This window comes from Centruroides vittatus, unplaced genomic scaffold (genome assembly GCF_030686945.1).
Source record: "Centruroides vittatus isolate TY-2023 unplaced genomic scaffold, ASM3068694v2 scaffold_324, whole genome shotgun sequence".
Lineage (NCBI taxonomy): Eukaryota > Metazoa > Arthropoda > Arachnida > Scorpiones > Buthidae > Centruroides > Centruroides vittatus.
The window spans coordinates 1437851-1451886 of record NW_027122701.1 but is presented as its reverse complement, the minus strand read 5'-3'; the positions used below and the strand labels follow the sequence as shown (position 1 = coordinate 1451886).

General features: G+C 29.9%; 1 protein-coding gene across 1 annotated transcript in view; it reads left to right on the top strand.

Moving 5' to 3' along the window:
- Positions 1 to 905: 905 nt before the first annotated feature.
- The window catches only part of LOC136988214 (LIM domain-containing protein jub-like), a 63494-nt gene continuing 50363 nt past the window's right edge, over positions 906 to 14036 (top strand). Inside the window, exon 1 of the mRNA XM_067286059.1 lies at positions 906 to 2715. Coding sequence (XP_067142160.1) covers positions 1038 to 2715 — 1678 coding nt within the window. The 5' untranslated portion in view covers positions 906 to 1037. The remainder of the gene's footprint in view (positions 2716 to 14036) is intronic.

Here is a 14036-nt window from a genome sequence, read left to right as displayed (position 1 = left end):
AATCGCCGCATATGATGGCAGAGAAGTAGTTAAGTCGACGGAAGAAATCAGTGAGGAGGATATTTGGAGACTGAGGGGAAAGTAGACAATAATCATACGGAAGGGCCTTGGGAGAAAAATGTCGGTGATAACCCATTTCGGGTCACCTTGAGATGAAATGCTGGATTCGACGTAGGAGCATGGGATGGACTTCCGTATGTATATGGTGCGGCCGCCACCCGTCGTCTTAGTACAGTATATATAGTATGCGTTGTAACCTGGGAGATCGATTTATTGGTCATCGTTAGCCAAGTTTCTTGAACAATTATTAAGTCGTAATTGTACCATGTTCACTCTGTCTTTATCTGTTCAATTTTATTACGTAGACTAGTGGTGTCCCGTTGTATGATTTTCATTTACGTCGCGTTTGCAATATGTTGGTTTGTTTTAGTTGTGTATTTCCGGGTTTCGTAGTTTTAGTTTTTTTCTGTAGTCTTGTGAATGCTGTCCATTGTGATTTCGTTGACGCCTTCGTGTTCTCTGCGTTTTCCCTTCGTGGCGAGAACTGTCGGTTAGTTGTGTCGTTTATTGTATAGCTTAGATTGTATGTTGCGTGTATGTGTTTCGTCTGTTCTAGGGGACGGGAGGGATGCGGGGAGTTGGGATTCCTATTGTGCGCTCGTCCTGTTTGTGTTTTCTTGAATTTTGATAATCGAAACGAGCATCATCTTTCGGCAAATGTATGAATTAAAAATTGATAAAAACCTGTTACGAGTTAAATGTATAAATGAAAGAAATTTTTATTTATTAAATTAAGTTTTAATTATTATATTAAAAGTATGTAGAATTATTAATATTTTATATTTAAATTAATTTATAACAGTTTTAAAAGCAAGACTACAGACCGAGAGTATATTGTTAAACAACAGAAACTTGTTGATGACGTCACGGAGAAAGTAAGTCGAAAGTTCGGACTTGTGTTTTGTAACTTATGACTGAGATAATCAGTGCAGAAATGATTTTATTGTAAAAACAAAAGAGAACTTAATGATTCCAATATGGAATTATATGATGAAGAGCTAGAAGACGAAACAACAAGAATTATGAAAGATTTGAGCTTATTTGAAGTGCCTTGTAGAAATTTTCTACCTACTTCAGTCACTCCAAAACGATCAGAAACATCTGCAGGAGAAGACTTCGAAAAGAAAAGAGAACTTTATAGTAATTTAAATAGTAAACCGTATGTGCCATCGAGTGTTTACGGCTCTTCAGATTCTAGCTATGGAAAGGTTTTATATAAAACTTCCAGATCGACAAAAGACAATAGCCAGAAAAAATATGAATTGGAAAGTGCGAAGAATCTGACAATGGCAAACCGTTCAGTAGGTGCAATAGAAAGCTTTATGGTTGGAAATAACAATTTAAAATCTAAAGAGTCGCCTATTTATGGAAAAATTGACCGTGCCAGTGTTATAGCTGCATCACGATTTGCTACGCCTAAACAACCTGTGTCTAAATCTTATCATGCAAATGGAACAAATATAGATACCAACAATTACAGCCATATTCAGCATGATTTGCCATTTAGTGAAGAAAATTCCAGGTTTCTTATAAATTCTGGTAAACTTGTAACTACAAATCCTGTTTCCAATGTATCTTTAAGACCAGGTCAGGATTCTGTACACTCCAGTCCTAGAAGTAGTTTAAGTAGTTCTAGTAGAGATTCTCATCATTCCAATTCTCCCAGAACCAGTATCACGGGCCCAGTATATGAGAATGTTTTCTATTCTCGCAATATGTCTGGCCACCCTGATTCTCGTTCGACTGCTAACAGTTACTCTAGTGATTTACATCGACATAATTTGAAATCCTCGGCTAGTATTCAAGATCCGATTCATGTTAGCCCAAGAAGTAGTATAGTAAATTCCGGTGGTAAATCCTCTAATTCTAATAGTGCTAACTCTGAATCCCGTCAACTTCCACCTCCATATTCTCAGGCAAAACAGTCATCTGATTTTGCATTATATGCTAATTTGCAGGATTTACAAATTCAAAATTCTACACGAATGCCAACTATTCCTACTATATCTACATCAGCTACTACAGATGCGCAAGCTACTTTTGTACATTCACTTAATCAACGCACATTGCCTTTCACAAGTGGTGGTTATGGGTCACAAATAGTTACTAGCACTCTAAATAGTGGTAACCATATGACAGGAATAGCATCTGCAACTTACAGTAATCGTTCATCAGTTGCTAGTTTGGGAACAACAGGAACTTTATCTTCTAGTGAAGCTTATCCATTACAGCATGCAGCACAACCAACAATGGTTACAAATGCCTCTTATAACACATCTAACCATAAATTATTTCAGCAAGGACCTCATTCTCTTGGTAAAAATCAATTTCCACATGAACATACAAATCCAAATCAATCATGGCTTGGTCCATCACAGCCAAATATAATAAATAGAAATATTCCAAACTGTAATTCACAAGCAGTTGTAACAAATCTGCAGCATGTAAATAATCGATCAAATCAAGACCTTCCACCCCCTTATCCAGGCTCAACTGCCGGTTATAAACCTAATACTCTTAATACAAAGACATTGCTGCCTTATAATGTAACACCGCCTAGACCTAAAGGTCCAACAGAAGCTGAGAAAAAAATAGAAGCTCTCATGAAACAAATAGAAGATGAAATGGAGAGTAATCCTGAAGGTGAATTTTTTGGTAAGTTGCATATTTAATTTTAATAAACAAATTGTTCACAAACAATGACTTAATTTTATTACAAATACAGTGAAATAATTTCTGATATAATTTTACAGTGCTTTCTTGAGTGATAAACTAAGAAATAGAAAATAAAAAAAAATAACTTTTAATATAAATTAACATTAAGTATTCTATCATTATTATTTTTGGATGGATTGTCTCAACCAATTAATGTTTGAGGATTTTTCTGATTTTTTGAAACACATTCTTTAGTATAATTAAAAATTAAATCACAAATCAATTTTGCAAATAATTCAGTGTTTTTATTAAAGAAAGAACAAGAACAAATGGAAAAATTATATTACATATACAATATATGTAATATTTTTTCTATATCAATAATGTCAATCATGTTTTTTTAAACAAATTGTAGACTCATTCTTATCAAGGACATGCTTATGAAATCAAATAACAAAAACCATTTGTTAGTTATTCTTTTAAAGAAACAAGAAGTTTATTTTTCCTGTTTCTAATAAATAATTTGTTGTATTTTTATATCATAATTAATTTCTGATATGTCACAATAATCATTGCTAATAAATGGAAAAATTTATTACCTTATAAAGTAGACTAGAGTGAAATTTAAAGATTTAAACTCTCTTCTCTTTTGTTTCTTTGAGCTATTTGTTTATAGGATTATTCCATCTGAATCTGGAGCCAAATAGCTTCAAAAATGTTTGTTTTAAATAAATTTTATCTTAAGTTAAAGTAGACATTATTTTCCAAATTACATTATATTTTATGCTGTATTTCTTGGAATTATAAAATATCTAGATTACAAATTGTGGGAAATATTTTTCATTAACAGCATTATAATTGAAATTTTTATATACAAGATGTGATCAAAAAGTTTCAAACTGGATCAATTGTTTCATCTGAAAGTCTGCTACTGAGATTAAATTATGACCATGGTTGCTCTACACACACAATGGCTACATTCTGCAGACTCAACAGTTCTGCATAGAGGTATGGTAGCAATGCCATGTATTGACAATTCATTTGTTGAATTAAGGATCTGTTTGGAAAAGCTTACTGGTTCAATTGTTACACTTTGAGCAAGAGCACTTTTTTGATTTTTAGGATTGAACTTCAGCTCAATTATTATTTCTGTTGTCTCACAAATTATCAGAATGTCAATTCTTCCTTGTCTTTTTTTTGTCCTTTTTCTTCACATGTACTTTAGTATGTGCGTCCAACTTTTGGATGTTGTATGCTAAAGTGAAGAGGATAGAGTGAAGTGCGTCTTCATTATCAGGCACTTTTGCATCACCAGAAAAAAGCATGGTCACTGATGATGCAAGTTGAGTAAAGTTTACGTCTGTTGCATTGGCCACCAGATTCTGCAATGCTTTTTGATAGTCACCAACATGATTCTTGTCAAGACAATATTTTTCTTGCCACAAGTTTGCATTGTAGCAATGATAAATAAGTTCTGTTTCCACTTCCAAATTAGGTACACTCAAAATGCTACACTTATTACTTGCCTTCGAATCTGAATCTTTGTACTGTATTTCACTGAACTATTAAAGTAACTACTATCAGCTAAAAATCGTAGAAACAAATTTTCCTTACCAGTGGATGGAGTTAGGTTTTTTAACTCCATCACATTCTTCAATGCCATTACGTCTTCAGCTGTCACTGATTTGAAAGTTCTTATTTCAACCTCTTCACCGTTGATAAGTCTTTGGATGTGTTCTCGAATCTCCATGTTTGCAAACAGGGTTGTCATATTCTTTATGTATCCTGTATCAACCCAGTAAGTTTTAAAAAATGACACTCACTTCCATTTACGTTTCTCCATTTCCATGATTTCCTTCTACATAAGTTCCTGATGCAAGACAAGTTTAAGATGGACCAGGCATTGAACACTTCAACCCCACATGCTGCCTTGTATCCACTGTACCAACAAGCAGTCTTTTCCCGTTTCCCTTGCATCAACTTCTTAAATTCAGGTTTCTCCAGCAGCATATCGACATCTCCAGTTGTGAACCCATAAAACTGGGAAAATTCACTGGCTTCATTTAGGAATTCACAATGGTGAATGACACCTTGTGCATCTCCTGACATTGCACCTGCCAATCTCACACAAGCATTGATCAATGCTCATTCCATATGCGGGTTGCTTTTCAATGTTTCTCCCATCACAAGTCTCAGTAGACCAGTTCAGTATATGGACTCAAGTATACTCAGTATACGGTTCATATCCGTAGTAGTTACTTTGTGATTGATAACAGCGTGAATGACTGATGCATGATATTCATCAATTAGGATGAAGACCTTCTCTCCATAATGGATGTGTAACACTTCAGACAGGTATTTGAATCCATGTTGGTTGTTACTTTCATCAAGATCAGTACACTTATCATTATCAAAGTATTTCATGAACCTTTTAACTGAGTTGTGTTTTTTTTATCAGATTCTCACTTGACCAAATATCTTTGCCATTAGGCCCTGTTTCTAGTAGATAGTCATGCTCACAAAATGATTCAAAGAGCAATTTTCTGCAAGCCTCCAGAAAGGAATCGTAAGAAGGTGATATAAACCTTTAAAATCAGCATGAATGACAGGATTCTTTTTACAATTATCAGCGAACTACTTTTTGTGTTTGACATAGCTTGCACTCGTGGTCTTTGGGGTGATTTCCAAGAAGGAATTGCTTGAGCATGTCCATGTTGGAATTTTTCCAAATTGACGTAATGCAGTTATTAGAACCACAGGCTGGCAGTCAAAAAATTCTTTGATGAACAGTGTTTTGCCCACATTTCAATGTTTCAAGCATGCAATAAGACTCTGCAAACACTAGCTTTGATTTGTGGTTGGCCACTTGGGCTACCTGATTGCCTACTTGGCCACCACTTGACAATTCGGCTGCCATCGTCCATTTTGGCGTACTTGCTTGGATTATCACTCATCTATTTACGTCAAATCCTCTTCAAAAAACAATAATATTGCTTAATTAACCATTTAAAAAGTGTTTCTCCAACTGATTCATGTATTTCTTAGATGATAAACAACACAGACTTACACACTACGAACAATACATTTTTCTGTCTCTCTGAGACTGGGCAAATCATACAAAAATGTTACCTATAAAGTTTTCAGTGATATACCAGTTGCTACCAGATTCACTGATCTTTGAGAGTGGGTAGAGTGTGATCAACCAACCAATTAGTAAGTATTTCCAAAAGACTCTAAGAGTCAATGTGTATGGTTGGTAACACTACAATATCTTCTAGTCATTTTTATAAACTTAAATATACTCTATAAAGGAGTATATTTAAGTAATACTTTTACATTTAAACACCTATTCATATTTTTGTATACCTTTACATTCATAAAAACTTAGTGTGTGAATGGGCACAACTGTCATTGATCAGTTACAGCTATTTGAAATGCTGTGAGTGAAGTCTGATATTAAATATAATCATCAATACATTTGAAATGACAAAATAGCATTTCTACAGAGTGAATTTGACTTAAAAAATACTCAGTTGCTCTAGAACTGTTACCTGCTGAATATAGCTATTGTTGCATTTCTATAGCTTATTTTCTTTAATAATGATTGATTTTGTGATCTTTGTTAATATGAATTTAAACATTATGACATTGTGTCATCAATATGATAAAAACTTTTGGGACAAAACTGAGCCAACTAACTGCATTCAGTGACACAGGTGACTTAATTAGACCCATGTGTCCACTGAAAATGCCAATGCTTGAACATCTTTTTTTTTTTTAATCAAGTGTTTATAAATATTTATATAAAAAAATGAAACAAATTAGCTGTTCACAGATTATATATATATATATTGTATATCAATAATGGTGTGTTCTGATATTGTGTTATCATCCAACAGTGATCAAAAAACACTGATTCTTGTCAATGTTTTAACCTGCTCAGTAAATTTGACTTTTACTCAAATGGATGAAATAGTTGAAAGTATGATAATTTCAATCACCAGAGATATTTCTTTTAAGAAATACCTTCAATGAGTTGAAGACTACTCCAAGAGAAGAATATGTTTAAAAAGTTTTGAATTGCAAAATAATGTATCATAACTGTATAGCTGAAGAAAGAAAGATACTTTGAAAGAAATGATAATAAATAAATAAATATTTGATTAATTTTCTATATTTTTATATCAATAGTTTGAAAACTTGTTTGCCTACATCTTATGCATTCAGAAGTTTAAAAATTATAATTAATGTTTATAGTTATTCAAGTTAAACTTGCAGCATTCAGATTAATTTTTGTTTTGTTTTGGTAAATTGTTATATCTCTTTCATAATGTTCTTCTGATATAGTAAAATCCATTTATTATAATCACTTTGGGACTAGTCTATACTGATAACAATAACCTAATGATAACATTAAATAGGGTGTATGAATAATGTTATAATTAGTAAATATTCTGGTTTTATAGACTGGCATTATAAAAGGATGTGTTAAAACAGTCAAAAATTGTATAACTTAAACTAATTCTAATTATTATTATTACAGTATAATTATTATTATTATTAATTAATAGTAATTCATCCAGTGTTGTTTATCTACTGTTTTTAACAATGGCTAGCATGTAATTAAAGTAAGAAATGCCAATAATTTAAACCACTACTATGAGAAAATAACAAAATGTTTAACTTTTAAAGCATTGATTAAAACTGATAACATGAAATTGTTATGCCACATGTTGAAACTGATAGCATGAAAAGATAGCTTAAAAGCCTGTAAGAGTGTTTTCCTGATAACTGAATTCTGATTTCAATAAGCAAAGTTTTTATTGTACATTTATGTGTTTCAGATTTGATAGGTCTGATAACATTAAATGACTTATAATAATATTTGTGGTGAAAATAAGTAGATTCTAATGTGTTTTCAATTCACAATATCTTTTGGATTTGTTAGAATGTCCAATTTCAAGACTCATCACAGTTATTCTGCAAACTTTAAAATGCTTAAAACTAATATGCACTTATGTCACATTTGATATTCAATTAAACATTCTACAGAACAAATATATTTTTAAAGCAGTTAGCAGTTGTATAAACACCTAACACTGGATTGTCAAGGTTTTTGTGGAAGAAAGAATTATAATTCATCCAGTTTACAGTAAGAAGTATATTTTTAAACTTTTTGTCATCAATTTACAATTTCAAAATTTATATTAAGTGTTTCAAATATATTAATATATTCATTACGAGTTTTAAAAACATTGTTCATCTCTAAGTTTAATTTTTTTTTTTTTTTTTTTATTCTTCCTACTTTGGGAAATTTCATTTTGCTGCCTACACCCACAGATTTATATTGTCACTTGATTTTGTATTTGTCAAATCTTGGTCATGTATTGTTTTATATGTTATTCTCGTGTTCTCTGCTTATCATATTGGATATCTAACTGTCTTCTGTAATCCCCTTTCTGTCTATTTCTATTTGTTCATTGAATATAGTGTTAGTATTGTGGTTTTTCTATTTTTTATTTAGGTCTTCTTGATGGTCTGACATTTGTCTTAATGATATACACGAAGGGATGTCCCTATACTGTTGATACCATATTAATACTTTCCTTCAATATCGGGTACTTTTTGTATTTGATACTTTTGGTCTGATAATGATACCAGTATCAATACTTTTCCTCAATTATTGGATCTGGTATAGTTACATTTTTCACATAGGTAAGATCTGACCAAAATTGGATTTTGCAACTGAAATCGAATTTGTTTTAGTCAGTTTCAGCCAAGACTGAAACAAAATCTTGCAGTATTTTTGGTTAAGTTAAACTTATATAGTAAATATTAATGGCCAAAAATTAATAAATTTATTACATCAAATTTCATTTTCAGAATATATATACACTATGCTTAGAGTTCAGATTACTATTTATAAATAATTTGACAATTATTTGAAAAACTTGAAAATATATTAAAATTGCCAATAACTAATACAGTATTGTTTATATTAGAAATCTGTTTTAATCATTTGTTAATAATAACTAACTAGAATAAAGCATGTTATGTATGTTAAAATTAAAAGTTTCAGTTACACAAAATGTTTCAAAATTAAGCCACATACTAATTTTAATGTATGGCCATCCTTGTATAATATGATACTTATACAATGTAATTTTGATGAGTTAACATGAAACCATTTTTTTTTAATCATATTCTAATAAATATTCTTCCAGTACTATAACATAGTTTGCCAATGAAGATTGTGTACTGCACTGTAGCAAATTTCAAAGTCAATTGTAAATTTGTTTAGCACTATAGATTAAAAGATACTGAAAAACTGGATGAGATTACAATAAAAGCATCAATTATCTCCTTAAATCCAGTTAAAAAAAACAAATTTATTATATGGACAAAGGTTTTTAACAGCCATTTGATTGTTTAAATTGTTTTAATGAACTTCAAAAACAATTGCAATAAAGCACTTAGCAGACTCTTATAACCAACTTCTTGAAAAACTAAGCCAGAAGAAGAATCTGAAGAAATTGAAAGTTATAGCAATGTCTAAAAAGTTTCAAGCAATGATGACATTTAGCCATTGACCAATAAAGAATATTGGCAAAATGTTATTTTGGAAGATAGTGAAGATGACTAAAATTTATTTTTTGTGTGTAAGGAAAGATTGTTATGTACAATTATTTATTTTACAAATTTTAATAAATTTGTTTTTGTTTTGTAATTCATGTTTTGTTGAATGAAATTTTCTGAATTAAACACTGTATAACTGTTTTTTCTTACATTACAGATAAAATTTATAGCTAAAAAATCATTCTGGAACATAAACCCATTTTTTGTATGTAATGTATGTCTTGTATTATGACATTTTTGTAGAATCTAATTACTGCATTATACAAGGATTGCCTGTACTTTGTTTGACATGCTACTAAAAATAATGGTGAATTCAACTCTTTTGGCAACTTTTTAGTATTTTACACTACTTTAGTATTTCTTTTGTTGCGCCTTTCCACTAAGACAACCTGTGGCAATGTTGTCTTAGTGATTTTAAACAAATGAAAAGTTGTTTGATGAGTTTGTAACTGCAATTTAAAATTGGCAAATAACTTGCATCATTGCATAACTCAAATTCATTTTCAAATTGACTTTCAAACTCTAACAATCTATGGATTATCTATTTGTAATATAATTTTATCCATTTCCTTAATTCTAAATCTAACTGATAAAAAAATGTTTTATTTTATTTTAACAAATTACTTTTTTTTTTAAATGATGTATTGAATTAAAAGAAAAATAACATAACTTTTATGTAAATAGAATTTTCATATATGTTAAGTAAATGAATTTTAAATTATATTTTGTTTGTTTTATTATTTTTTTAACTTTGATTCTCATATTAAATGCTGTTTCTCAGTTTCAAATTTTAATAATATCACTTACAATAACAACTAATAATATCACTGACTAATTCATATTATGATATGAATACAAAATAGATAGATATAGGTAGATTTGTTTTGTATTCAAACTTTTTCACAAATACTTATTTTAGAAAAATGAGTTTTTCCATTATATCTAATATTTTTAAAGTTAATTTTTTAATTCACTATCATTTTAAATAACTTGTGTTAAATTCAAACAGTTACTTTGTGATAATTGGAAAACATATACAGTGGTGCCTCATGCTTCAAATTTAATTCTTTCCAGGAGGCCCATTCAAACTCTAAATTGTTTAAAGTCTGAATCAATTTTTCCTATTAGAAATAATGCAAAGTGAATTAATTCATTTCCAGACCCTCAACAATCCCCATTTCAATAAACTTAAAACGGCAAATACACATAATTTAAATTAAAAATAACAAAATTAAATGCTGTAATAAGAAATTTAAAGACAAAAACAATAAATAAAATAGTAAATACTGTATACTAAAATGAAAATTGCATTTACTGAGTGCACACCATTGATTTTAGCATCTTAAATATGTCTTCCAGATTGTCACATGTGTACTGCTTTCATGCTTTGCAATAAGTTCCTTTTCATCTCAATAGTTGATACTACAACTGTCCTTTCACACTTCATTGCTTTCACATACTTCTTGGATGCCATGATTAATAAGTAAAGGTTATATTGCCTTGAACAAAGTTTTTGTGTATTTTTAACAGCTGTAGTTACTTAACATAGATGTGTTGTTTAATTATAAGTTACAAAATTTAACATATTATTGCTAATGTGAAATTGTATTATTTGTTTAGCTTATTTTAAACTTTTTACTAATCCAAACTCTTGCCATAATTAATTAGGCTATTATGCTATAATTAATAATTAGAACCTAAGTAATTTGGTACTAGAGGTAGATGTTAGGTGCCATCTCTTAAACTTTTTATTTCACATTTTGAATAAAATCAAGTTGAAATGTCCTCACATTAAAAGCATATCAGGCATGTTGTGTTTTATGAGTTTCATAGAGTATATAACATTGTAGAAACAGTAAAAATAATTCATAATATGTGTGGGGAAGATGCTTCTAAAATTTAAACATGTTAAATGTGGTTTAAAAAGTTCTGTTCAAGAAATTTTGAATGAAAGGATACAAAACATATGGGGTGCCCAAAGCTGTCAATGAAGAAAAATTGCAGGAAGAAATTTTTCAAAATCAACGAATAATACACAATATATACGATTTGTGTTAATACAAATTTCTAGGGGATCAGCAGGTTGTTCACTTTATTAAAAATTCATATTAATGATTTTTAGAGTCAAGGTAGAGGGAGTTAAGGCAATCAAAATCTCTAAATTATAATATTTAGAATTAATTTACTAAATAAAGTTAATTTGTTTATGTAAATATATTTAATGTTTTAAATGATTTTCAAATTAAACAAAATGAAGAGGGGACTGTATTTGCCATTGAATCATAGTGTATCAGAGTGGTTAAACAAAGCCAAACTATTAATAAAAGAAATCTGTGATATTTTTCTGTTGAAGATTGAAAAAGTAGAAAATATTTTTTTGGCACCAAAAGAATAATAAAAAGAGCCAAATTTGGCACAAAGTAGGCAAACCTGGTGTCACTGTATGCACTCCTGGATATGCAAACTAGCGTGTGTTTGCATAGGACCACATCCATTTAAAGGAGTGGCTATCCATAAATATTAACTCTTATATTCTGAGTGCAGTAAGTGCAGTAAGTGCAGAAGAATGGTTTGCTAAAATCAGATGTTTTAATTAACTCTACAATCAGAGACCAAACCTGTCTATGCTTATTAGGAGAAGAAAATCTATTTTATTCAAAATGGAATATTTATTACACTTCTACTTTTTGTTCACATTGAAAAATGTATAACCCTATTTCCAGTAATGGTTGCTTTATTTTTTAGGGGTTCTGAAGGTAATTTACAGTTCAGTTCAGTTTAATGAATTCTGGTAGAATTTTTGTCTGCTTTATTGTGTGAAAATAATGTTGTGACAATGGTGTTTTGCCAGGGCAATGGCAAAATTTTCTTTATCTATGTTCGTTTTAAGGCAAGTCAACTGTTTAACCAAACATGCCAAAAATAAAATGAAGAAAGCACTGAAAACATACAAGTGTAATGTGAATTCAAGAGATATCTTGGGCTTCAAATGCATTTTTTTGCTGAGCATGTGTTTGAACTTTGAAACGTCATTTGAACTCTGAAGTGTTCGAAGTATGAGGTACCACTGTATACCATATTTCTTCAATTCTAAGAAATATTATTTGGAATTCTAAGTACTGTAATTCTAATTTTAAGAAACATTCATTTTACCCACTTTTACTTGTTTATAATTAAAGTTTATTTTAGAATTAATAGTCTTATATTTGTTGACCAAAACAATTAGCAATCATTATGATTATACTATGTAGTATATTAAACACTAATAATAGGCATTTTTCCAGATACAAAAAATTCAATATAATGTACAGTACATTATATTGAATTACTACATTTAGTGAATTAGTGAATAAGACCCCCTACAGATCACTATAAAGCAAGTCTATTTATATTGTATTTTTAAAACTTTGTTAGAATACAACACACAAGAATATTGAATTTATTCTTGTTTATCTTGTGTAATAGAAAATCATTACATTTGAATTATGTAATGATTTTCTATTCCTAAGTAATTTAATACAGTATATGCATTTATCTCATTATCAGAAAATAATACAATATAATTCACATTTATTGAACAAAGTAACAATGCACATGAATTCTGTTTTGTTATTTCCTTATGACATATTCATATTTTTTATTTCCATATGCATATATTAAAAATAATTTACAAGTCATTAAGTTGTTATTTCTTTTATCTGTTGTATTTTAACATCAAAGACATTGTTTTATAAATTTTTTATTTTCAGTCTTTGAGTGAATTGTATAATCTTCTGGGTAATAGATAAAAGTTATGAAAATATTTTTGGGGAAAATGCACAAAATTGCTGTGTTGAACTTATCATGCAGGAACACATGAGAATAGACTTTGTACAGAAATAATGTGTCTTAAATAACAGTATATTTTCTTCATCATGTGTGTTCCTTTATGGTAGGTTCAACACAGCAATTTTGTGCGTTTTTCCCAATGAACATAGAAAGAACAAGAAGCAATCAAGTATTAAAATATTTCTTATTTACTTTGCATTATACATTTTAATAGTTTTACAAAATATTTAAATCAGACTTGTAACCAATATGAAAATGTAAAGAACTAAGTAATTTAAATTACTGTTGTTTGAAATTAATATTAATGACAATATTGAAGTCTAGATAGTTTACAGATTATTAAAAACTAAGGTTTCATTACTTTTAGTGTAAAGAAATTAATATATCATTAATTACAATTTTACATTTTTAAAGTACTCTATTTCCCCCCCTTTGAGTTCAACTTGAAACTCTGGGCCTGAAGCAGGACTCAAACCCACAATGCCCGCTTACCATGCAGATGCGTTACTATTAACACTACTTGGACCTCCAGTCCGATCTCCTCTTTCAGTATATTTAACATTAAGATATAATCATTGTCAGTTACTATGGTGCTGACTGGGGATGCATTGAAACTATGGGATTCAGAGGAAAAAAAATTAATGAAAAACTTTTTTTGAATCCATTCAATGAGTTAAATTTAATTTATTTAGTGAATTTTTATATACAGTAGAGCATCAATTAATCGAAAGCATTCCAGTTGGCAAATTTAAATTTCCGCTAGTGCTGCGGCACTGCAATATTTGGCTATGTCTTGGGCTACTCCAATATTATTTTTGTTGGTGTGTGTGTTTTAGCTGGCAGCACTGGCACAACCA